We start from the raw sequence: 26988 nt of genomic DNA, 5'->3' as shown, positions 1-26988 counted from the left end.
CTTAATGACTTTCAAGGAAACTGACAAATTGGTGTCTCACTGTTAATTTGGGTTATAATTTTATTGAAATCATGACATTTTGCCCCATCCTCCAGGATGGCAGCTCAAGCATTGCTGCTGAAGACAGTGCAGCTGGCAATGATCTTACAACAGATGCCACCAGTGAAAGCAATGGAGGTGAGGCGAGTGGTGAGGCGTCAGGTGGAACCAAGGAGGAAGAAGAAGGCCTCTCCACACTGCCAAAAGAGGTGAGAAAAAGAGGGAAAACTTGCATTAAGATACTGGCTTCTCTAATGTCACCAATATCAATTCAGACTCATAAAAACGTCTGCATTACTAAGAGCAGTCAGGTTATATGAGTTTAATTTACTTTTTGTAGAAAATATATCAAATTCTGGATAAAATAGGCCTTTCTTATTGAGTCTTGGTCATCCTCTTATAGAGATTTTGGTGAAATTTTTGTTGTTGCCTTATATATATAAAAAACTTTTGATTAAATCTTATACAAAACTTTGATCTCCAAACTACTTCTGTATGGTTTCTACTCTTCTCTCTGCATTTTCATCTCAAGTTTCTTTCTAACTTTTCTATTGCTACTACAATAAACAGCCACTATTCACCTAAATTTATTAAGTGGTATTCCTCAGGGTTCTGTCTTGTCAGCCACTCTTTTCCTACAATGAATCTAAACAAAACTTCTTGTCTTATCCACTCTTATACACTTTTCCACATCTTTTCACTGACAACCAACCCTTCAGGAAATAAACGGATCACTCAGGAAAGCCACAGAATGTCCAGCTTTTAGATTGGGGCAGAGCAAACTTGGTATTCTTCAATGAATGCCTCAAAATCTCAGTTCCTCAATCTATCAACTCATACAACCTTCTAGACAACTATCCCCTCTTCATGACACTCCACTGTCTTCCACTTTACTACACTGAACATCCTAAGTCTATCCTTTCCTTATTACCTAACCTGGAAACTTCTCACCTCTTCTCTTGCCAAAACAGCTTCTATGAAGTAAGGTTTTCTGAGTCATCTCTGCCATTATTTATCACTTAAGGCTCGGTCCCAGAGGCCTTGCGGGTGAATTGCAACTGAATTACACACAAAATTGGTAGGCATTCACCAAACATACTGAGTATTTGTGATTCGTGCTAAAATCAATTGCCCAACCTCCGCACATGTTCCCAATGCATCCACACTAGGTGTTTCTTCTGCTCCCAGATTTTTAAACTGCACAAAATTTTTGTTGCGGATGGGATTCGTAATACATTCGCAAAACATACGCAATACATACACAATGCATACACAATGCATGTACTGTTATTCGCTGTATTCAGCCTATATCCACAACTCACAGGTAATTGCATGTTGGTAATGGAATGGGAGCGTATGTATCATGTATGTGTACCAAATGTATAGCGTACCTAGCATATCCATATTACGAATTATAAGAATGCATTCCAAATACATGTGTATAATTTACGAACCAATAGCAATTGGATAAAAGTAACCATAGATTGTATATAAAGTGAGCCAGAACTGGACTCACATCATTTGTCATCTGGTTCTGGAGAAGTATACTCCTACATACCATGGACTCTCAAAGATGCCGTCTGATTGTTGCTTTCACCCAACAACATAACAATCAAGTTGCACAACTCTTGCAAGTGCTCTAGGAAAGAAAATTAAAAAGACGGTCAAGATTGGTCTGGGTCAGACCCTGGATTGGCAGAAGACTGGAGCTGGGGATCTACGATAAGCTGATGGTGGAGCTGCGAAATGAGGATCCAAGTTCCTTCCAGAACTTCATGAGGATGTCCCTTGCCATGTTTGGTGAATTGCTAAATAGGTTAACTCTGAGACTCATCAGGCCAAGCACCAACTACAGAGCAAACTTGGAGCCTGGACTCAAGGTGGCAGTTACCCTGTGGCACTTGGCCTCTGGAACCAAATACAGGGACATGGCATATGGCTGGAGGGTGCCACACAACACCATCAGCAAAATTGTGAGAGAAGTCTGTCAGGCTTTATTGGAGGAGTACCTGGATGAGCAGTTCACATGCCCTAGCACTGAAGAAGGATGGCGCCAACTCTCCAATGAATGGATGCAGAGATGGAACTTCCCCCACACCATTGGGGCCATCGATGGCAAGCATGTCACATGCAAAGCTCCCCCAAGACAGGCTCTGAATATTACAACTAAAAGAGCTTCTTCAGCATCATACTGTTGGCCCATGGTCAGTTCAGACTATAAGTTCCTGTGGGCAGACATGCCCAGTGCATCCACTGTCTCTGGGATACATCCGCTCTACATAATCCATGCTTCCACGACATGTTCGCTTTTATTTTGCTTTGTTTGCAATGCATTCGCTCTGCTTTCGCAATACATGTGCAAAAAATATGCTATTTTTCCGCATTGTATCCAATTTATACCCACAATACTCGCAATACATCCGGCCTCTATAACAATATTTTTCACTCCCGGACGGCTTCCACAGTGCTTTACGCTTTTGTTCGTAATACATCTGCGACACATTCTCAATACATGTGTAATTCATATGGTTCATATCTGCACAGTATTTTTGCTACATATGCTTGCGGAGAGCTGGAACCCAGCAAAATTGGCATCCTCAGTTCATTCATATTTCATCCATAATTCTGTGGGACCGGGCTATTACCCCACAGCCACTAACTCTGTACAGGGATTTTATTCCCCCATGTATAGAGTATGCTTCACATGTGTGGGGAGATTCCAATCATACCATGGGTGAAATCAAAAGCTTTTCATCTTACCAACTCCTTTCCTCTGACAAGCTTCAGCCTCTTTCTTACCACTGATTGCATCCTTTCCTATCTTCTACCACTATTTTCATGCCAATTGCTTTAATGATCCTACTAATTGCATATTTCCTTTCCTCCTATGGCCTCACTGCACAAGACTTTCTCCTTTCTCACACCCTTATTCTGTTCACCTATCTAATACAAGAGTTTGGCGATACTCTCAATCGTTCATTCCTTTCTCTGGTAAATTCTGAAACTCCTTGCCAGATTAAGTATTTCCACATTTGTATGGTCTAAAGGGAGATTTCATGACATTTATCCCCATTCTCTTGGCTAGCTCATTTGACCCTGTTTGGGGGCCGGTACCTCAGAGGGCTTTTTGCAATTTTTATTGTTTATGATTGGTTCCCTCTTACATGAAAAAAAGTGTAATAGATGATAGTACATTTGGAAAAATACCATTTTTACAATTATTATCAATAAATACTTTCTTTACTTCAGGATAAGTATTTTCTTTGTAAATACAGTTTCACCAAGTTATGCCAAGCTAACTCTCTTGTTCTCTTTCTCAGGCAGCAGTAATCATTTACAGGGATGTTGAATGTCTAAAATTTAGTTGTATGTTTCTTGTTCTTTAATTTGCCAAACACTCCTTCATAAATAGAAAATGTCAAAATCTTTCAAACTCTAACTTCCCTTGTGACTTCTTCATCTTTCTCTCCTTTATTTCATCCTGATGGCACCACTGCCATCTCATCTGTCTCTAAAGCTGAACTCTTCTCTCAAATGTTTGTTAACTCCACCTTGGATGATTCTGGGCTTGTTCCTCCCTCTCCTCCTCCCTTTGACTATTTCATGCCTACAATCAAAGTTCTTTGTAATGATGTTTTCCATGCCCTCTTTGGCCTAAATCTTCAGAAGGCTTATGGACCTTATGGGGTCCCTCTAATTGTTCTCAAAAACTGTGCTTACTTCTTGCCTGACCAAACTCTTTCAACTGTCTATCGACTTCTACCTTTACTTCTTGCTGGAAGTTTGCCTACATTCAGCCTGTTTCTAACCGTTCTAATCCCTTAAACTACCGCCCTATAGCTTTAATCTCTTGCTTGTCTTAAGTTTTTTAATCTATCCTCAATAGGAAGATTCTCAAACATGTCACTTCACAATCTTCTATCTGATCGCCATTATGTCAAGGTCGCTCTACTGGTGATCTGGCATTCCTTATTGAGTCTTGGTCATCCTCTTCTAGAGATTTCAGTGAAACTTTTGCTGTAGCATTAGACATATCAAAAGCTTTTGATAGAGTCTGGCACAAAGCTTTGATTTCAAAACTGCCCTCCTACAGTTTCTATCCTTCTCTCTACAACTTTATCTCAAGTTTCCTTTCTGACCGTTCTATTGCACCAGTGGTAGACGGCTACTGTTCTTCTCCTAAATCTATTAACAGTGGTGTTTCTCAGGGTTCTGTCCTGTCACCCACTCTCTTTCTATTATTCATTAATGATCTTAACCAAACTTCTTGCCCTATCCACTCCTACACTGATGATACCACCCTACATCTTTCCACGTCCTTTCAGAGACCACCAGCCCTTCAGGAAGTCAACAGATCACGCAGGACGCCACAGAATGCCTGACTTCTGATCTTTCTAAGATTTCTGATTGGGGCAGAGAAAACTTAGTAGTGTTCAATGCCTCAAAAACTCAATTCCTCCATCTATCAACTCAACACAACCTTCCAGACAACTATCCCCTCTTCTTCAATGACACTCAACTGTCTCCCTCTTCTACACTGAATATCCTCGGTCTGTCCTTTACTCATAATCTTAACTGGAAACTTCACATCTCATCTCTTGCTAAAACAGCTTCTATGAAGTTAGGTATTCTGAGGCATCTCCGCCAGTTTTTCTCGCCCCACCAGCTGCTAACTCTGTACAAGGGCCTTATCTGCCCTTGTAATGAGTACTCTTCTCATGTCTAGGGGGGGAAGGGGGTTCCACTCTCACAGTTTTATTAGATAGGGTGGAATCAAGCTTTTCGTCACATCAACTCCCTTCCTCCATCTGTCTTCAGCCTCTTTCTCACTGCCAAAATCTTGCATCCATTTCTATCTTTTATCACTATTTTCATGCCAACTGCATGCCTCCCCTCCTGCAGCCTCGCTGCACAAGGCTTTCTTCTTCCTCTTGTCCCTCTTCTATCCAGCTCTTTAATACAAGAATTAACAAGTATTCTCAGTCATTCATACCTTCTTTCTCTGGAACTCCCTGCTTGCTTCTGTATTTCCATCTTCCTACAACAATTGACTTCTTTTAAGAGGGAGGATTCAAGATATTTGTCTCAGACTTTCGGCTAATTCTTTACTATTCTTTTTTGGGACTTTTTATATATTTTTTTTTTTACATGTTTTGTTGCCTTTGGCAAGTTTCCATCTTGCATAAAAAAATTTTAAATAAATAAATTGGTATAACTTGGTAACTCAAAGAATAACTTAACATATTATGTACTGTAACTTTTAATGAGTACTTACTTAAATATAATAATATATAGATGTTTAAAGACTTTTTTCTTATTTCAGAATGGTGTTGGAGGAGAGGAAGAGGGTGAGGGAAGCAGTGAGATGATGAATTCTTCTCCAATCCTTCCTCAGTCTGAGATGGATCAGGGAGAGGGGGAGAGAGAGACGGGAATGGTACAGTGAACCCCTGACCCACAGCCCCTTCCCCAGCACCAGCTTCCCACCACCACACCCCACCACACCTCACTACCATACCCTTCTCCCATCCTCACAACCTCACCACTACATCCTCCACATTTGCCTCTCACTTCTCAGCAATTCTTTGCTCCTCATCTCCCAACCACTCCCATTTCCCAACCATGGCTCCCCATCCACACTCACCCATGCCTACTCCCACAACAGATGTCAGGAGATCCTTGGGTGTGGTGGTGAATCTCCCCTTGCCCCCCAGAACAAAACTGACACACATCTCGAGCCTTGTGGATTGATGAGACACATTCGCCGAAGAAGAAGCAATAGTTCGCCTCTTTCACACCTTTATCTGTGGACTCCACCTCTGACTCTGTTGGTCTGTGTACTACTTACTCCCCGACATAGACTCTTTTTTTATTCTCTGTGCTGTAGTTCCATGTAATCAAAGTGTTTTTTCCATTCTACATTGTCACTCCTTCAGAGGAAAACGAAAATAACAATGAATAGGTTTAGGGTGTTTGAAGGGCATCAGTGTGTCTGGCAGGGGATGAACAGATGGCCTCACCACCAACAACCAGGAGCATAATAACAACCACCACCATCACAGCCACTGCTGTTATCATGAGGCACTATCTTCCCATTTTTCACTGGACATATCTGTAGTTACCAGTCGACACAAAACAAAATGCATATCTTGCCAAACATCATGCACTGGATGCAGTGGCATATACACAACTTGGAATGACTTGAGGTTTAATCTTCCACTGGTATGTAAATTGGATAACCATAAGGTCACATGAAATATTAAGCAATTATCTTCTCTGCCCCTGGAAATACTCAAGCTGAAATGCTGCTTGTAGACCAATACAATATAGAAAAATCATGTAGATTTTTACAGTTGGTGACAGTATACTAAGACACCCCAAAGCATTAATCTCAGAGGTAACTGTAACCAGATATGAGCATCATGCAGCTGGTGGCAAAGCAATGCTCCTTTCTAGAGTAGCTGTCATAGGTAGTGTCAAGGCAGCCTCAAACCCCAGTAGCAGTGACCATTGTGCCCTAAGGTAGCAAGGGGTGTCATGCTGTAGTTTCAGTGGGATGTCATTCATAGCTAGTGGTGAGGCCTCTCACCCTGGGATGGTGAGGTATGTTGCCCTGGTTATGGTGTGGTCTAGTCTGTTACTCTAGTCTTTAGAATTATCTATTAAACATAAGTTAGATAAGCAGTGCATAACAGTGGGCAGTTTTGTGGTCACTTTGTCATTTCCACGACGACTCTTCCTATAGCGACAAACAGGTACTGAGATATGGTAAGGTTTATGTATTTTTCTATAGCATCAGTGCAAATGTAACTCATTTAGAACACTTGGAAGACATTTAGTCAAGTTTTTTTTTGCTGTATTTTTTACGTGTAATATTTACAACCTTTGTTTCTTAGTGACAATATTTGTTGCGGCTACAGGCCGCTGAACCACCATGGTAGCCACCAGATGCGAGCAATCATTCAAATGCTGTGATGTGAACTTTAGGGTAAATTTTGTCACTTGGAACCACTAGTAAATGATAAAATAGAATAGCTTCTTTTCATATGAATCTTTGCGAAGATTCTCTTGTAAATCAAAGTTTAAAAAAAGACATGTTACAAGTAGAGCTCTGTTTCGTACGTTTCCTTAAAGCATCAACGAAGACCCTAGCCTGGACTCTTCCGAGGACCTCTGGCGGCGAGGCTACGAGTTCGGTGGTGACATCATGTCTGTAAACAATGGAAAGATTCTAGTGCCTCTTCCACCAAACCCAGAAAGAATCTAATCAGTTTCATTCATGTGACATTGTATTTGGCTTGCACTGGTCCCCTCCCTCACCTGACATGCAGTGTGAGGCAAGTAGGGGAGGACCCACTGGAGGATCTGCCAGTGGTTGCTCACCCTCAGGGTGCATAGCGCAGCTCCACTAGACTCTCCTTGGGAGCAAACTGACAATCGGATCTCGTGCAAGTAGTGCTGGACACATGTGAGAAGTGTGGGGACTTCCTTGTAGTTTTTGTTCACTCAGCTTTGTGCAGAGTCAGTTCAGAAATACATATCAGGATCAAGTGTTGGGCAGTAAATACTTTGTGTAAAGAGGGAAGAACTCTTGCTGGAAAATATCAGTGTTGGCCACAGTGCAACACCAGATCCACAGAGTGTAGGGAGGGTGTCTCTGTGCCAAAGGTAAGCTAGATGTGCTTAAGAAGCATAGCGGTAGGATATAAACGTGTGGTCCCTGTAGGAATAATCATGACTAAAAAAAATACTGAAATGTAGAAATTTGTAGTAATTTAGGTGACCCTTGATGTCCTCTCCTGCAGCAAAGGTCATGCAGGCGAGCAAGAGTTCGCTAATACAAAGACATAATTGTCTTGTCATTGGACACTATCCTCGCAGCCGCTCATGACTTCTTGCTGGATGCCTCTCCCCCCCCACCGCTCAAGTGCTCACAGTCTCGTAATGTTTTGTCAGACTTCAGGCCACGTGGAGGCCTATGCATGTTGAGGACTGAAGATGATGTAATAAAGATCGCCGAAGATTGCCTTCGTTTTGTGTACAAATCTCTCAAGTGATCTGTGAAGACATGGCTTTGTTGGTTGTTTAAAGGATAACTTTAGAAATTAGGTACATATCATTACTCATGTCTTTGTCTTAGAGGTGAACCTGATCTGCTGCCGACTGCGTGAGCGCCGGCCGCCGTGCATCACCTGGGTCTGTGCAGCTAATTAGGTTGCGCTTAGCTGTAGCATCTATGTTGATTTGGAATTCGGATTGAACAACTTCAAATGTGAGTGTTAAGGCATAATGACAATAACTCCATGGGGTATCGGTAGTTCTCCAGTACGAGGTAGTTCTGATATGACTATCTAAATGGTGCACAATTAGCAAACCTTTGTAAATGGTGAACTGACCAGTGTCTCAGCAGTCTTGACGATCCTGAGTCTTAGAGAAACTTTTCATACAAAGTTGAACGTCGTTAATGCGTTCAGACTTTTTCATTTAGACTTAGAAATATATGATCGAAATTTGTTTTTACCTCTTTGTCTGTGGTGGAGCCTCTGGCACCTCCCTCAAGCAGGAGCTGGCTGCCCCACACACACACTGTCGTCTCGTGCCCGCTAGGACGACCAACGTAGGACAACTCAGTCTTTCTCTTAGTGATCCCGGTAGTCACTGTATGTTGCAGCGGCAACAACAGCTGATATCCTCTCTCAGGGCCGTTCTTCTTTTTCCTTTTCTTCATTTTTGTTTCGCGAATACCTGTCAGAAACATGCACAACCAAAACTATTTCAAGTATGCAAAAAACTAGTTCAGTGCTATAAATGCTTGTAGGCAGATATACACACAAGGTCATATATTGTGTATAATATACTAAAGTGTTACTTACTCTTAGGAACAAATAACTACTAAATATACTGACTATAAAATGTACTTACTCCTGAACACCCCCTAACTTCACATTCACATCATTCCATAGTAGAATAAAAGCCTTCATTCATGACAGGTAAATATTCAAACAAATTTCAATTGCCTTGAAACGTCAGTTTGTGACCTGCAGTTCACGAAACAAACAAAAAAAAAGGAGAATGGCCTGTTAGTTTTAGTATTATACTCAACATGTAAAGAAAATGACCACAAGGCAGGCAACAAGAGCCCTGGATGGGATGGGGCGAGATAGGGCACTCAGACCCCTCACCCCAACTCAGAGATAAATTCTGAAGTCACTGCCACCTGGCCTGGCCATTGAGGCCCAGGTTGGTGCGCAGACAGATGCCCTTCTGGAGCCCCTTGGCGAAAGCTATGTTATGACTTCATAATATAATTGTGCATCAGCATGGAATTACTGAAGTCAACCTAAACTTCCTCATCCTATTGATTTTTTTTCCAAAAACTTCCTTCCATGCTCCTCTTTGCCCCATACCCCTTTCTGCCAAGTTATGACTTTTTATAATGTAGCTTTTGGTGTCTTACAGGTTATTCTGTATCATACACAAAATACAATATCAAATTAACTACGTAAAATTCAGGGAGATAGCAAATCTACAGAATGAAGCAAATAAAGGTGAGTATATTTTCTGATCAGTATTTTCCTGTATGGAGAGAAAGTTTAAGGTTAAGATGGCACTCTCCTCAGAGGCTCAAAATCAGGGAGGCCTCAGTCTGCCACATCGACCATTTCTCTCTGGGTCAATGTGCCTTCCCTCGCCCCCTACCACTACTCCAGGGAAGATAAGGCTCGTCATGTATTATCAGTGGATGCATAAATAAAAGGTGGTGACTGTAAAAGCTATGCCTTAAGTTAAATGAAATATATAAAGGAGGCTTTTAATTTGAAATACTTTTGTTGCATAAGGATTATATATACCTTGACTTAAATTTGTATCTTAATGACAAGTTCATTTACTATAATTATTGCACACTGTGTATGATAAACTATACATTTTCTTAATTTCAGATAGTCTTGTGCAATCAAGAAAATAAATGTAACAAAAACTAGTTTAAGAGATCTTTCAAGTCAAAATTGTTTTATTATTCGTCAAACAGGTTGCATCTGGTTGTGCAAATGAACTCCGTGTCTTTCTGTTGTTGGCAGTAATGGTTCCAGTTTTGTATTCAGTGACATCTTTATATATTTGCTGTAATTAATAATTGTAATCTTAATACCTAATAACGATGACAATGACGGAATAACTCGTTCTCATGATCTAGACGCAGCTGCAACTCATGGTTTCTTTGCCCACATTCTATCCATTGTATGTTTACATAGCAACCTTTTACACACACACACACACACACACACACACACACACACACACACACACACACACACACACACACACACACACACACACACACACACACACCATTTGGTCATGAGTGGTCTCAAGAAAAAACTGATGAAAGGATATTGGTAAAGCTAACTTGGTCTGATGGCATCATTAAAGGCCTGTTGTCTAGCGGTGGTCATATTTACATACAGTATCGTGTTAAGTGTATGTTACTTTAATGAATGTTTTGTAACAGTTGGGAAGTAAACATTGTTACCAGCAACTGGTTTTCATTCTTACCTCATCCCTTCTCTATTACAAGAAATGAGCAATACAATATGAGTTTAAACTGCAACTTTGGATCTTGACCTGCTATCCCAACTCTACATATAGCTTGGAATAAAAATTTTTACACCAACAAAATCACAAATGCATACAACTCTGAACATTCTAGCAAGATATCTAATACAAGAAGTAAAACAATTAAGAAAATAGTCCATTAAAAATATTTTTTACTGTAATAGTTTAATTATTTACCTCACAAACCCTGACTCTTAAGTCAGAATCTAGATGGTGCATGAGTCATCAATCTGGGGCAGCCTAACTGATTTCCAGATTCAGTGAAGAAAAAATGTAGACAGGATGAATAAAAGGCTGTGGAAGGTAGAGGAGGATTATGTAATTTTGAGAGAAGAGATGATAGAACTGACTGGTGTAGTGAGGAATTAAATTTGACAAATAGGGAAGATATGAAGAGCATTTTGGGATAATTGAGGGATACCAAGCAGAGAGAGGAGAAGGAAAGTGAAAATAAGAAATTGACGAAGTGCAAAAACTTATGGATTGAAGTAATAAAAATAAGGCCAAGATTACAGCTCTAAAGAGAAAATTAGCAAATGAAGAACAGATTGGAGAGAGGAAATAAGCAAAATAAGGATGCCATGAGAAGTAAAGTGCAAGATATGATGATACAGGAAATCCACAGTTAAAAGGAAGAGAGAAACAAAAGATTAATATAAAAGGAAATATTGAGGCAACAAAAGGAGAAACATGACAAGGAAACTAAAGGTAAAGGGATGCAGTACATAAGATGTGTGTTGTGATATTCAGAGATGAAGAAAAAGAAATTACTCATGAAGACTAAAAGAGAAAGAGAGGGACTTATGAGATCAAAGAAGATAATAGCAGCACCACCAGTGAGTGATGGAGAGGAAGAAATAAGGAAGCAAATACAGTAACTTCAAAAGCTGGGCAAGTATGCTGACAATGGTGTGATGCCTCTAAAAATTATAAAGAAACAGTGGAATGAAGGAAATAGAGAACAATACAACAGAGAAGCTTATTTTTTTTCTATATGTACATAAATGACAAAATGAAAGTGAGATAGTATTGTTAAGTTAGGAGAAACAGAAGGGCATGAACAATAAGAAGGTAATTAATTGAAATTATGAATGAGAGTTTTAAATCTATCTAAAAAAGGAAATGATGAAGATTCTGTAGCACCTATAGATGGTGTCAAAAGAAGATTAATGTGAAATTAACGTGGAAAAAATATGAAATATACAAGACCTCAAATGGCTTAAATATTAGAAAAGCAATGGGATCAGATGGCTCTGGATGAGTATTGCAGAAATGTAGAGACCAACTAATGGAGCCAATATGGAATGTGGTAAATAGGAGTCCCTAAAGAAGTAAAAAGGGTTCATATAATTCCTATCCATAAAGGAGACAATAAAAATGGAGCCACTAAACTACAGGTTAGTATCACTGACTAGCGTCAGAGCTAAACTCTTGAAATTATAATGGAAAATAAATGGGTGCATTATTTGGAAGAAAATTAGTTAATTACAGATAAACAATTTCATTTTAGATAAAAAAAAATTATGTCGTACGAATCTGTTTAATTCTTATATAAGAATGATAGATGTGTTGGAGAGAGAGATGGATGGGTGGATGCTATATTATACAGAGAGAGAGAGAGAGAGAGAGAGAGAGAGAGAGAGAGAGAGAGAGAGAGAGAGAGAGAGAGAGAGAGAGAGAGAGAGAGAGAGAGAGAGAGAGAGAGAGAGAGCTTTGACAGGGTTCCACACAAGAAACTACTGTGGAAACTGTAACATATAGGAGGACTAAAAGGCAAAACATTATGTTGGATAAAGAACTATTTGGAGGGCAGACAAATAAGAACTATAATTAGAGATAGTATTTCAAACTAGAGTGAGGTTACAAGTGGAGAACCACAGGATCTGTATTGGCACCATGTATGTTTTAGATTTACATAAATGATATGGAGAGGATTAAACAGCTAAATCAATATATTTGCTGATGATGCAAAATTGCTAAGAGCTATAAAGAGCCAAGAGGATTGCAAGGAGCTACAGAGAGATTAGGATAAAATCTATGCTTGAAGTCTGAAGTGGAAACTTGAATTTAATCCTAAAATTGTTATGCAATAGAGATGTGAAAAAGCACAAGGAGGCCTCTGCTGGTCAGAACTCAGAGCGGAAGGCGTGAAAGGGACCACGACTTCCACTCTGACCAAATTTCATTCATCCCTTCTTAACTCTTAAACATATGGCGGGATTTGCTGTATGTCGCTATCTGACAACTCTGCAGCTCTAGTAGTCAAAAGTAGATGATTTGTTTCTTTAGTCAACGTTCGCCTGTGGCTCGTGTGCTTGAATTTGAATTTTCTTTCATCCCCCCTCAAGGCCCCTTTTTGTGGATGCGTGAGCTTACCATTCTGCCCTGTTACTACCTATTATGGGACCTAGAAAACTAATTAGTAAGGCCCAAATCTCAGTTATTTGTAGCTTAGTGAGGAAGAATATGTCAAATCAAGAAATTACCACGAACATTGACATAGCTCTCAGAACTGTTCAATGTTGGACCAAAATTTATCGTGAGGGAGGAAGAGACGTTTCGCCACCACCTTACAAGCCTGAAGGGCATAAGCGCAGTGTGAGCCAGAGAACTCTGAACATTATTCAAAGACAGCTTGAGGCCAACCCTCGCATACACAGCAAGGAACTTATGGCCAGGAATCCTGCATTGCTGGCTGGGGTGAGTGAAAGGACTGTGCAGAGATATGTGAAACGCGATTTGGGATACCAGAGTTGTCGCACAGTTTCAAACCTTGCCTCACACCTGGTCATTATAACAGTAGGCTTGCATTTGTGTCTCAGCACAAAGACTGGGACTTAGGTAAGTGGCTTAGGGTACTTTGGTCAGATGAGGCAAGCTTTCTGGTTACAGACAACCAGAGAAACCGTGTACCGCAGACTTGGTAGTAACTGTTATGATCCACACTACACAACACACACAGTAAAACACCCAGATTCTTTGATGGTGCAGAGTTGTTTTTTCTTACTATGGTCTTGGAAAATTTGTGTTTTTGGCTAAGAATGTTCGTATGAACCAAAATAACTACTTTGAGCTAATTCTGGATGAGTTAGATGAGTGTATGGAAAAGTGCAAGATGGTGCACCATGCCATATGGCAAAGTTCATTGTTGACTGGTTTCTGCAATGTCAGCCTTTTAAAACCTTGGCCCACAAATTCACCAGACCTTAACCCTATAGAAAATCTCTGGGCGTACATAAAACTGAAGCTAAAGGAGAGAGATACCTCCTCCCTCCCATGCCTCCAAGCCACTATTCAGGACACATGGGACAATATTGATACTCAGTATCTCCACCACCTGGGTGATTCATTTCCCAAGAGACTCGAAAAGGTCAAGAAGGCACAAGGGCACCCTATCAATTACTAGTTTAGGTGAGTACCATCAATGACACATATTTTCTGTGCCATTAATCTCCTTCACAGGATGTCACAGGTATCATGCCTTCTGCTCTCACCAGCAGTGTATATATGGAACTCTGAAATGAGTGAAGATATGATAATGAAGAGCAATAAAGAACATAATTTGGGAGTGATTATTCAGAACACAGTCTCACCAAATAAACATATAAGATGGATTTTTGGTTCCACACATAGAATGTTAAGTAAAATTATAGTTATTTTTATCTACATGTATATGGATATGATGAAAAAACAACTAGTCTACATCCATGATGCATCCCAAGTTGGAGTATGCTACAATCATATGATCTCCATAAGAAAGAGAATATGTATATGGAAATTGGTTAGAATAAAGACGACAGCATCAAAGATGTTGCCAGAGCGGAAGGAAGGAAAGAGATGAAAAACATTGGAAGAGAGAAGAGAAAGGGGAAATTTGATAGCAATGTACAAATTAGTAAAATATTTGGAGAAGATAGACAGACAAGTTTAGGAGATGCACATGGATGAGGGAACAAGATGTATGAGAGAACATACAAAAAAGATTAAGAAGAGTAAATGCCTCAGTGACATCAAGAAATATAGTGTCCCATATCAATGCATCAAACTCTGGAATAGTTAAAATGAGGAGGTGCTTACATCTGTTAGTGTGAGCAAATTTAAAGAGAAATTGAACAACTGTAGATATGGAGACAGGACAAATGAGCTTTAGCTCAGATCCAGTACAATACAACTGGGTAAATACACCATCATGGATCTCAGTTAGTCAGAGTACTCAAACATGCAAAACATGTTCCCTTTCATAAAGAGCCCAAGTAGCCACCCTCCAGATCAGCCCATGTTTTCAAATGCACTAAAGTAGTATATCAGATAAAGCTGTACTACCTTAAAGTGGTACATCAGATAAAGCTGAACTACCTTAAAGTAGTACATCAGATAAAGCTGTACTACTACCTTAAAGTACTACACCAGATAAAGCTGTATTCATCCCCTATAGGTTAGTAGTGAAAACTAGAATGGAATGGAGAAAAGGAGTGAATGGAAAAACAAGTAAGAATATTACAGAAAACCTGAACTCGTTATGTTAAATGGTTTACCCATATCAAATTTCACTGATTATCGATCTAATATATTCAAACAACTGGCTCAATTTAAAGGTAAGTTAACACAAGTGCACTGCTTGTAGCACATAACATTAATTATGCATTCTATAATGCATGAAAAATAAATTATAAGATGATGATCATGTGCATGTGTGTGTGTATGTGTCGTTCTCCCATCAATCTGGGGAATTTTTCTTTGGAAAAAGATTGGCTGCGCTGACACTCGATTGAGTTGGTATGCCACTTAACTTGGTGTACATGTGCACTCGATCGATTTAATTGTCCAGATACCATTTGAGCAGGGCTCATATAATGACCTGTCTCCATATCTACATTTTATCTAACTTTTCCTTAAATCTGTGCACATTTTCTGTTGTTATAATATCGATCATTGCTCAATCCATTCCAGATGTCCACCGTGATACAGAAAACTGAACTTCTTAATGTTTCTCATACACTGACTTTTCATGATCTTGGCATGTCCTCTTGTTCATCTATCCCAGGGGTAGGCAAACTTTTCAGGTAAACTTATAGGGCCGCATATATTAACCCAAAATCATTAATATTTGAAATACAAAATTAAAGGCTTCTAAAGAAAAAAAACATTCTCACACGCATGTGCACACTTATGGGAAGAAAATTAAACGCTCACAATACTATTTGGTCTTCCTCTTTCAAATTTACTAACATTTGTCAGGCCACATGAATTCCTCTGGCAGGCCGTAATTTACCCATATCTATATAGCTGGTCTATCCAAGGTTAGATTGAAGACAGTAATTATAAGCGGCTATCCCGCTGTACTAAACAAGTGAAGCCAGTGGGCGGAGCTTATGAGGCAGTGGGAGGAGCTTACGATAGCAACTTACACCCAAAATATTGCCCTCTCCCTTGTTAAGCAATGGAAAATTCCTACTTTCTTTTTTTTATTTAATACTAGAGGAAAACTAAGAAAGGGCTGATGGCTTAACTTATGTAAACCACATTAGAGTTTCCTAAATATGTCATGTAGACCTGTTATTAACAGTGTTAATATGAAATAACTACAATATTGAAAGAAATACAGCAGGACATTTCCATTAATTATACCAAAAACATTGCTTTTCTCATTTACTGAATGACAAGGAACAAAATAGTGAAGTAAAGTTCCAGTTAGTAATGCTTTTCCAACCAATGTACAGTGACTCAAAATCACACATTATTCTAAATAAGTGAGAGAGAGAGAGAGAGAGAGAGAGAGAGAGAGAGAGAGAGAGAGAGAGAGAGAGAGAGAGAGAGAGAGAGAGAGAGAGAGAGAGTATTTGACATGTTAATTAAGTATAATTGCTATACCAATAAAAATCAACCTTCAGGCCAATTCTTTCAACTGATACACAATTTATTTATCCTTCATTTATGTGCACATGTATATGCACATGTTTACATCTACATGCACATGTACATTTACATGTGTGCATAACTAGATCTAGTCATACATTTGCCCCAAAGACAGTTTCCCACCTCTCACCAAAGTCCACCAAAGTCCACCAAAGCTACAAAACACTGTATTGTCTAAGTTGTATGATTTACCGTCAAAATCTTCGTATCATGGTTTGTCACAAGTATTACGAGTCTTCTAAGGTCACATATATGATAGGTAGCCTTGAAACATGGACTTAAAACAGAAAACAAGTAGTGTAACTTGGGCATTCCCATGTATTTTCAATTGGTGGTTGGCAATGTTTTAGGTGTAAGGGGGGTAGGGACAGCAACGGACCACTAGCACGCTGGCTTCACTGATTTTTTCAGTTCAATTGATAGGCGGAAGTGTAGCCTGGATATCGGCACTTCCTGATGTGTTTTTTTGGTTTGGGTTTTGTCTGAGTCTGTAGCTGTAATTATTGTTTAAATTACTTTATGTTCTCTTATTTTCCAAAAATTATATATTATTTCTTTATTTTCTTCTATACTAGATTTTTTAAAAAGTAATTTACCAATGAGGTGTTCTTCATTATCTGGGTAAGGACGCTGCCAATTGCAGTGTTTGAATCTTTCATTTGGTGTAGGCTGGTCAATATAGGAAGAAACGATTAAAGTCTTCTTTATTTGCTCCACACATGACACAATCTGTTGATTGGTTCTGAAATTTCTTTCTATCTCCAATATTGAGGTTATTAGTTCTACATTTCAATAATATAATTGATGCTTCTCTATTGTCACATATTTCTTCCTGACCTCCAATCTTCTCTCTCCATTCCTTATACATATTCAGACTAACTTTTTCTTGCAGTTCTTGTTTCCATATTTGTGTGTCCCATTCCTTAATTTTCTGACTTATTTCATCATTAGTTACATTTCCCCCTCTAATTCCTACCGTTTTCCTATCTTTCATTAACCCTTTTATCCACCTACTCTGTTTACCTTCTAATCTCATATCTTCTACTACTCTTTCTTGCAGAGCATTGCCCTCACCTCTCAATATGTATTGTAGATAGTTTTGTTGTCCTCCCATTATTCTTGCTTTCATACTTGATAACCCTATCTCTCCTCTTACTGCTACTTTCTGGCTATAGCTTGGTGCACCTAACATTTTTCTATTTGCGCCATTTTCTATCCCTTGTAATCTTTTTATTTCTTCCTTTGTAGTCTTTTTTATATTGGCACCATAAAGAATGGAAGGTAGAGTATGCTTTTCCAATATGTTTTCCCTATCATTAACAGGAGCAACACCTCGCAATGACCGAATAGGTTAAACTGGTCATTCTAGCAGCCTTTTCCATCATATTCTGCTTATGTACTTTAAAGAGATTTTTGGTATCATTTATTGTTATTCTTAAATATTTTGTCTTGTTTTTTACTTGTATCTCTGCTATTTCCTGTGGCTTGTATCTCATATTAAAAATGATAATATGTATTGCTCTTTTGTTTGTTAATCTTCAGGCCACATTCTCTCCCTGTCCTACTACTATCTCTGCGTCTTCTATACTACCTGCTAACAACATTCCATCATCTGTAAATAATATGGATGTTACATTTACAATGTCATCTTTGAAGCCCAAATTTAGATTTTATAATTTCTGTATTATTTTGAGTTATTAATTTGAAAAGTGTTGTGGATCCTGTACATCCTTGTCTGATGCCACTTGTAATTGGTATTGTTATATTTTTTGTTTTATCAAATCTTATTCTAGTTTTGTCTCCAGTGTAAAGTTTAGTTATTAGGTCTATTATTTTTTTCATTTATTTGATATTCCATTAGAATTTTGATCATATAATCCCTTCTTATACTGTCAAAAGCTTCGGAAAAATCTTCTGATAGCTATGACAATTAAAGATTTTTTACTTTTAAATTATTTTTCTACACAATATCTGAGTATTAACAGGTTATTTTCTACTCTACCTCCCTCCATAAATCCTGCCTGATTATCCTTAACCCATCCACTTCTCGCTATATGTTCTTCTATACCTATCCTAAACACAGCCATTAATAATTTGTACCCTATGTTGGTTAAAGCTATTGGTCTAAATTCATTAATTTTTGGTTTGCTAGCTTTAGGAATCATCACTGTGCTGGATTCTTTCCATATGTCAGGGACTTCAGCAGACTGTACCACTTGCTGTAATGCACAAACTAAGGTGTTTAACAACAGTTCACTTTCTAAGAAAGCTTTATAAAATTCCAGCTTTATTCCATCAGGACCAGCAGCTTTACTTGTTAACATTTTCTGAAAACATCTTTAAACATTTTCTTCCTTTACTATTTCCTCTTCCATCAATGATATGGGATCTTTTATCTGAAAAGCCATGTCCAAGTGTTCTTTAATTTGTTATATTTCTCTACATGTGCTATGCTTCTTACTCCTTGCTGTCCTCTGCCAACTACCTGACATAACCTGCCTCTGTTAAACTCATCATTAATTCAAACTCTTTCCTGTATGTATTCCTCTCTTTTTTCAATATTCCATATTTTATCTATATAATTTTTGTTTCCAATATATTGTGCTCCAATAATCTTCTATCTCTGTGGTTACCTTGTCCATTTCAATTTTCCTGTTGTCATTATTATATACATTATCTATCAGACAGTGTTTTTCCTTATCTTTTTCTCCTTTTAACATTCTTATATATTTCCCAGTATTTTTGCCATGGCTTTTATCTTCCTTTATTTCTTTAACTTTCTTTTCTTCATTGATGTTCCTTTTTTTCCTAGTTAATGTCTGTACCTTTGCTTTTTGTTCCATGTATAATGTTTTTCCCTGCTCACCTTCTGCACTAATTGCATTCCTACACTTCCTGTTAAGTTTTCTCCTATCTTTATTATTTCCTCTGTGAACCAAGCTGGTTCCTCTTTGCTTTGATTTCCTACTTTCTTTCTTCGGTATTTACATTTTAATGTATTATTTGCTGCTTTAAATATTTTTACCTCTAAATCTTTGATGTTTTGTACCTCTTCACTCTGTACACTTTCCGCTAATTTATTTTTATATAGAACTAATGATTTCTTGTCTGTTTTGTAGTATTCTCTGCATCTCTATTCATTCCTGTTATAGCTTTCTCTTACTTGTCTAACCTGCAGTCAGATTTCAATAAGGTTATGGTCAGATATATCTACTACTTGTTGTTCTTCATCTATTTTCATTTGTTGATATTTATTGTAAAAACTTTGTGAAACTAGTGCATAATCTATTATAATTTTCTGGTTGTCTCTAGCCCATATGAATTCTCCCTCACAATTGATATCATCATTTTATATTTCTCCATCTATTCTAATCCCATACTTCCATTTTCATCTAGCTTTTGTGTTCCTTTGAATCCTACGTGGCCATTGAAGTCCCCGATTATAAGCAGTGGATCTTCTGCATTACTCTCTATGATCTTCTCAATTTCCAGTTTCATAGTGATTCTTTAGTTTATCATCTACACTAAAGTACACTACAATAATCTTAACCTCCCATCCCTTAATGCTACCCTTAACAAATACTATATCACTGCACTTTGTACTAACTTTATTAAAAGCAATAGCTACCTTTGTTGTTTTGGTATAAGAACATTAATCCTCCTCCTTTTCTATCCTTAATTTCTCTCATTGCTTCTATAACATTTATGTTTCTACAAAAGTTTACATCTTTAACTTTCTTTTGTGTCTCACATAGACATAATAAGGTATTCTCACCCACCAACTCTTCTAACTCTTTGGCTTTAACCTTTGATAAACCTTGTATATTGATTGTTCCTATAATTATACTATCACCTACACTATTGCTATTTCTATTCTCACTAGTCTATTTGTTTCTTTCTGCTTATCTGTTAGCCCTTCACATTCCTTGCGTCTCCAATTACCACACCTGGTACACTCACCTCCTACTGGCACTGTCCCCGATAAACCGTCCCGTGCACTGGCCTCGATTCCCAGCTCCCCCTTCGCAGCTCCTCCACCCAGCGGATTTGACGTCACATTAAATGAGAAATATATGGTATATCACTTTGTTTTTGCACATGGGTTCCTTGAGACATGTCATGTATTTGAAGGGTCACGCAAGAGTAAAATGGTTAAGAAATGCTGCCTTATTTGTTACCATACTCACTCTCTCTCTCTCCTTATCATATTCTCTCTCTCTCTCCTTATTTGTCTTCATATTATCACTCTCCTTATTCGTTTTCATATTCTCTCTCTCTCTCTCCTAATTCGTTTTCATATTCTCACTCTCCTTATTCGTTTTCATCTCTCTCTCTCTCTCTCTCTCTCTCTCTCTCTCTCTCTCTCTCTCTCCTTATTCTTTTCATATTCTCTCTCTCCTCATTCGTTTTCATATTCTCTCTTTCTCTCTCTCGCTGACCAATAGCGTGGCTTCATATATGTGGCGTCAAATCAGCTGGGTGGAGGAGCTGCGAAGTGGGAGCCGAGAATCGAGTCAAGCACGCGGGACGGCATCTCGGGGACAGTGCCCTCCTCCCTCCTCTACCCAGTGATTGCACACCAAACAAACCTCCTTCTGCCTCCTCACTTTAGTAAACCTCCAGAGTTTCACCACCTTGTCCTTTCTGGACGAAACTAATTTTTTCTGATAGATTTCGGCTTGCTTTTAATTAAAATACCACTTGTTTTTGGTGCATATCAACCAATTTTTTTTTTACAGCCCCGAAACATTATGATTTGCATAAAAAAACAACTGGTAAATTAATTAAAAACAAGCCAAAATCTACCAGAAAAAAATTAGTTTCGTCCAGAGAAGAACATTATTTAATCTAATCTAATCTAACCTAACCTAACCTAACTAAAACTAACCTAACCTACCTAACCTAAAAGGTTGCACCTAGTATATATGGGGTTCAAATTACTTGTAATGAGGAGCTCTATCTCTTGAGGTGGGTAAAAAACACGTAGCTGATTGTGGTGAAACTGGAGTAATACCATCACTTTACCCTCACAATTGCCACATAGATATGCCTTATTGAGCCTTCCAGTCCTCCTCCAGAACTCCTCCGCCTTTGTTGTATTTATTTATTAATTCAACAATAAATGTATCAATCAATTAGTGAACTGATACTTCCTGCAAGTCCTCATCCTTGATCCTCAATCTCGTATTATAGGCATATGCCATTGTTTTAGGCTGACTTTCGATAGACCCAGACAAACCAACCAGTTCCACGCTTGCTTCTTCATGGGGTTTTGTAGGGGCCGTGCAGGTCCACGCTTGCTTCCTCCAGCTCCAGCCGACATGTGATCTTAATACTACAGGCGACTCGGGATCACTCCTGAGCCGGGCCTTTAGATCGGCAGCTCTTGTAGACAACAAAAAAAAAGGCACACAGAAAAGAAAGGGAAAAAAAAAGAAGAAAAAGGAAACAGGGTTCTTTGCTCTAACCATCTGTATATCTGGCACGCCACATTCTCTCCAGAAACTCCTTCACCACCTCAATCATCCTTTCATTCGTTTCTCTACTCAGTCCCAGCAGCACCACCATCCACTCCCTCCCCGTCTTTTCCACTCTTTCGTTCCTATTATGCCCTAACTCAGTCAACACCACTTGCATCATCTCATACCTGTCTCTGGCATACTTCACACACTCCAACATCACATGCTCCACCGTCTTGTCCTCTCCCGTAAACAATGTAAACAATTATCTTGATCTTGATCTTTATGCTACAGGTGACAAGAATTTCTTCTGCATCAGGCCTTTGCATCGGCAGCGCCTGTAGGGAAGATACGAAAAAAACACAAACAACAAAGAGGGCAATCACCATCTTTCACACCACTAGTTCCTGCATCTAGCACGCCACATTCTCTCCAGGAACTCTTTCACAGCCTCAATCATCCTTTCATTAGTCTCCCTACAGAGTCCCAGCAGCTCCACCATCCATTCCCTTCCTGTCATCTCCACTCTGTCATGTCCCAGCTCCCTCAGCACCACTTGCATCATCTCATACCTGTCTCTGGCATACTTCACACACTCCAGCACCACATGCTCTACCGTCTCATCCTCTCCCATGTCACACATCTGGCACACTTTGCTGCAGGACTCAGACCATCTATAATTCCTTGCATTCACATCATGCACTGTGCCCTAGCTCGGAAGAGAAGGTCCCCACCCAGGCTTCCATCATACCAATTTTCATACATTGGGGCCTCTTTCTCTCTATACCATTCCAAGGTACTCTTTTGCTCAGCCACCTCACCACCAATGCCAATGGTGTGCGCTGGAAGGCTTTCCTTGACACCACAGATACAGCTGTACTTACTGGGGACCACACACCCACACATGTTCAAGGAGGCAGACTTGATTATGTAGCCCTCATCAATATGCCAACTGCCCAAACTTATCTTGTCAGGTCATTGCTGAGCGACCACTTCGCCCTGGAGACGACCCTCCCGGTGCAGTCCACCCCGGCAGTGCCCAGGAAGCGCTTGACGGTGCCACCATCCAGGATGACGGACCTCGTCGTCCATGTGGTGGCATGGTACACTGCCGTGAAGGGCTCCTTTGCTGATGCAGAGGCACTGTACGACGGACTCCTGCACACCATCAAGGGATTCATCGCGACTACCGACCCTGTCATTCTGAACTGCCAACAGATGCTCGCTGCCTACCAGAGACGTTGGCAGCTCAACCCAGCAGACACAGAGTCACGGGATGCCATGGTTACCATGGCTCAACACCTCACGGATCTGCAGCAGCAGGAAAGGAAGAAGTACTGGGTCTCCTTCCTGGACAAGCTGCACAGGACTCAGTCCCTCCGGGAGGTGTGGCACCATGTCAACAGCATCTGGGGCAAGTCCAGACGGCAGGTGTGTGACCCTGATCCTGCAGGCAGGGCACGAGAACTCGTCTTGCAGTGGAACGAAGCCTCATCCTTCTCTGGCCTTCCTGTGGAACACCAGGAGGCGCTTGATCAGCAAAGACCACAAAGGATGGAGTTGCTTTGCCACAGAGTTCCTCTGCTGGATGACACCTATGTGCCTATCACGCATGACAAACTCCTCTCAGCAGTCAAGTTGGGCAAGTCAACAGCTCCTGGCAAGGATGGCATCACCTATGATATCCTCAATGCTCTCCTGGAGGTAAAGGTAGACAACCCCATCTTGGATTTATTTAACATGTCTTTCACTGCAGGCAAGCTTCCCCACTCTTGGAAAACAGCCATCGTCATCCCAATACCCGAAGGTGATGGCACCTTTCGCCCTATTTCTCTCACCAGCTGTCTGTGTAAGATGATGGAACAGGTAATATTGAACAGACTTATACACAAGGTGGGCCATGTACTCTCTGGTAATGTACATGGCTTCCTAAAAGGTCACTCTACAAGTCACTGTTTTGTTGAGTGTCTTATAAATAAGGATGCTACCTGCAGAGCTTTCGTTGATCTCAAGGGTGCCTTCGACAGGGCCAACAAAGATGTTATTATGGAGGAACTCATTCTCAAAGGTGTCAAAGGTAGATTATTAGGATGGATCAGGGACTATTTGTACAATGGAACAGCACAGGTTTGGTTTCAAGGTGTAGTCTCCTCTGAGGAAGTTTTGAGCTTGGAACACCACAGGGTGGAGTCCTTAGTCCAATGCTTTTCAATGTTTTAATGGACAAAATTGCGTGCTGTTCCTTTCCGCAGGGCACCCAGGTCCTCATCTATGCTGATGACATACTCCTCCAATGCCCCACACCCAGGATTCTCCAGGTTGCTTTGTCACAACTGGCAGCGTTGTGTGTCCAAATGGGACTAGTGATTAATGAATGTAAAACAAAATTTCAAGCTAAAGGGAAGGTCTCTCGGCTGCCCACTGTAAATAACATTCCCATCCCTAGAGTTCATATACACAAGTACCTGGGTGTTCAGATGAGCTTTAGGAAGTCTCTTCAAGCCGTCCACTATGTTTGAGACCTCTGTCTGCCACGGCTAGCACCACTTCGGCTGCTAGCCAACAGGGGCCTGGGGGCAGGCATTCCAGTCCTAAGAATGTTCTATATATCTGTCATACAGTCCCTTATTGATTATGCCGCCCCTGTTTTAATACAGTTTAGTGCCACTCAACTCCGTTCCCTGGAGCTTGTACAGAATGAAGCCATGTGGATAATCTTGGGATGCCCCAGGACTGCACGGATTGAAGTCCTCAGAGCTGAACTGCACCTGCCGAGTATTATGTGTAGGGTACAGGAAATTACTTGTCGCACAATTAGTCGGATGCTATGCACGGGCTCTGACTCTCTAAAGGGATCACTGACCCCCTGTATCATGATCCTCGCACTCCTACAACACCATACCTCAGGAAGATCTTGGGAGTACTGACAAGTGTAGGTGTAGCCGAGGCTTGTATTAACGTTGTTATGTCACCGCTGCAACCCGCCTGGAACCCTCACCGTGTCAGTGTTGATATTCACTCACTGCATCAGCCCAAGAGGGACTGGCTCCCTCATGTGCTGCAAGACATGTTCATGACTAAATTGTCCAAGTACCCACACGTTCAGGCTATTCATGTTTATTGTGATGGGTCAGTCAATGGCAGCAGGTCTGGATGTGGGCTGTTCATCCGTGACTACATCTCTGCCAGTCTCTACACTGACACTGAGGTTTCCAGGCGGCTCCCTGCACCCATGTCTTCCACTAGAGCAGAACTGTATGCTGTACTGGAGGCGCTCCACATTGTGGCGCCTCTCCATAAGAATGTATATTTCTTTATTGACAGTCAGGCTGCATTGTACGCCCTTCAATCCACCTCCCCCATGGACTGTGATCTAGTTAATAAGTGTCTTGATCTCATCCACGCCCTAGAAGGTGCTGGTGCCATGGTCCATTTCATCTGGATACCCTCTCATGTGGGTATCCCGCTAAATGAAAAAGTCAGACCACCTTGCTCAGTGTGCCCTACAAGATGACACAGTGGACCCTGGCACTGAGTACACTCTGGGTTATGTTAAGAGTAGCATTAAGGACTTTGTACAAAGTAGCATTAGTGATCAGTTGGAGCTTTGTTGCCATAGGGGCAGTAGCACTAGTCTTCACTATGCACGTGTCTCCCAGAGCTGTGCTTACACCTACAGGGAGACACACTGCATCAAATGACAGGGTTGCAATGAGGCTCAGATTAGGCTACAAATACTTTTGGGAAGTCAGTGCTTCTCCTGGTGTGTGCTGTGTGCTGCACCAAGGGGACACACTCTGCGTCACTATATCATGGAATGTCCTCTCATTGCTAAATTTAGGCCACAAGGTCAGCATGACTTGTACAGCCTCATTGACCATCTCCTAGACTCTGCCACCCTCAGGGAAATACTCAGGGAATATCCTCAGTTTGCTCCCAGACTGTAGAATGTCTTAGGCAATAAGGTGTGCAATATGTGTATTTATTTATTGAAATACTTGTATTCTTGTTGTGTATACTGTCCAGAGTTATTTTTATGATACTTTAACTTTAAGTCTTTGCCCAGGGGGTGGGTGGCAAGGCCCATCCTCCTCCTTTGTTGTAATTATTTATTAATTAAACAATAAATGGATCAATCAATCAATCATATTCCTCCAGTCACTCAGTCCCACACCTTTCACTACTCTGTCTATCTCACTACTCCACTTCCTTATACCCCATTCTCTACCCTCTCCATTTCTAACAATCATACTCCAGTCATTCTCTAAGTGCCTTCCTTCTACCTGCTGAAAAGCCCAACTAGCTATTAGACCACTCTTCACCACCATCCTGACACTTTTTCTCCCACTTGCTACTCCTGACATTCCACAGAAACACTTTTCTCACTATTCTAGAATCATTAATTCGCTCTAACCTAGCCTTATACCGTAGGGTCGCTTTTACATACCTTTCTCTAATAGTGCTCCGACCCGTGTCTCCCAATGGTTTGGTCTGGTATCGGTCGGGAAGCCTTGCCTTGTAACGGCGCTTCCTTGACGATCTTTTGTTCTTCACTGATGAGTTTTCAATTTTCTAGAGTTTTTCTTTGTCGTTCTCTCTATTTCTACACATTTCATTTAACACTGTTTTCGTTTCTTCGATTACTTCTTCGAATAACAGTTCTCCTATATAACGCCTTCTTTTGTCTCTGTATCTAGCCTTTTTTTACTTGCACTATTGTATTTCTTTCATTGTCATAAGCTTGGCACTGTAATAGGAAGTGAAATAGGTTTTCTAATTCACTGTTACACAATGGACTTTGTGTCAACATTCGAATCGTGTATCTATTCCTATCTTTTAGCTTAAGGTTGTTAGTTCTTGCCTTATATAATAATGCTGGCGATCCTCCTTTAGCTTCTTCTTCAGGGAGGGGACGCCTCACAATCTTCTCGGGATTCTGGGCGCGTGTGTCGGGGAGAAG

General features: G+C 40.3%; 2 protein-coding genes across 15 annotated transcripts in view; one reads left to right on the top strand and one right to left on the bottom strand.

Moving 5' to 3' along the window:
• The window catches only part of LOC123508029 (heterogeneous nuclear ribonucleoprotein C-like), a 316189-nt gene extending 305613 nt beyond the window's left edge, over positions 1-10576 (top strand). For all 13 annotated transcript variants that reach the window (XM_045261392.1, XM_045261399.1, XM_045261393.1 and 10 more), the window contains 2 exons: positions 96-248; positions 5363-10576. In XM_045261392.1, the coding sequence (XP_045117327.1) occupies positions 96-248; positions 5363-5485 (276 nt within the window). In that variant the 3' untranslated portion in view covers positions 5486-10576. The remainder of the gene's footprint in view (positions 1-95; positions 249-5362) is intronic.
• LOC123508031 lies at positions 47-26575 on the bottom strand. 2 transcript variants are annotated; one of them, XM_045261406.1, is made up of 4 exons: positions 26476-26575; positions 22217-22366; positions 8561-8784; positions 47-236 (listed from the first exon to the last, which is right to left on the bottom strand). In XM_045261406.1, the coding sequence occupies exons 2-4, from the start codon at positions 22227-22229 to the stop codon at positions 198-200; spliced, it is 276 nt and encodes a 91-aa protein (XP_045117341.1). In that variant the 5' UTR covers positions 22230-22366; positions 26476-26575; the 3' UTR covers positions 47-197. The 2 variants fall into 2 exon arrangements, with proteins under 2 accessions (XP_045117341.1, XP_045117340.1); XM_045261405.1 differs by lacking the exons at positions 47-236; positions 22217-22366; positions 26476-26575 and adding exons at positions 14148-14168; positions 22601-22614 and having other exon boundaries at positions 8510-8784.
• Positions 26576-26988: the final 413 nt, after the last annotated feature.

Source organism: Portunus trituberculatus, chromosome 24, assembly GCF_017591435.1.
Source record: "Portunus trituberculatus isolate SZX2019 chromosome 24, ASM1759143v1, whole genome shotgun sequence".
In the NCBI taxonomy this organism is placed as follows: domain Eukaryota; kingdom Metazoa; phylum Arthropoda; class Malacostraca; order Decapoda; family Portunidae; genus Portunus; species Portunus trituberculatus.
The sequence above is the reverse complement of the archived record's forward strand: the minus strand, read 5'-3'. Positions and strand labels throughout refer to the sequence as shown.

Coding starts and splice junctions, on each gene's coding strand:
- LOC123508031 (XM_045261405.1), bottom strand. Junction 8,785..14,147: donor GTTCCATATATACACTGCTG/GTGAGAGCAGAA, acceptor TGTTTCTGACAG/GTATTCGCGAAACAAAAATG.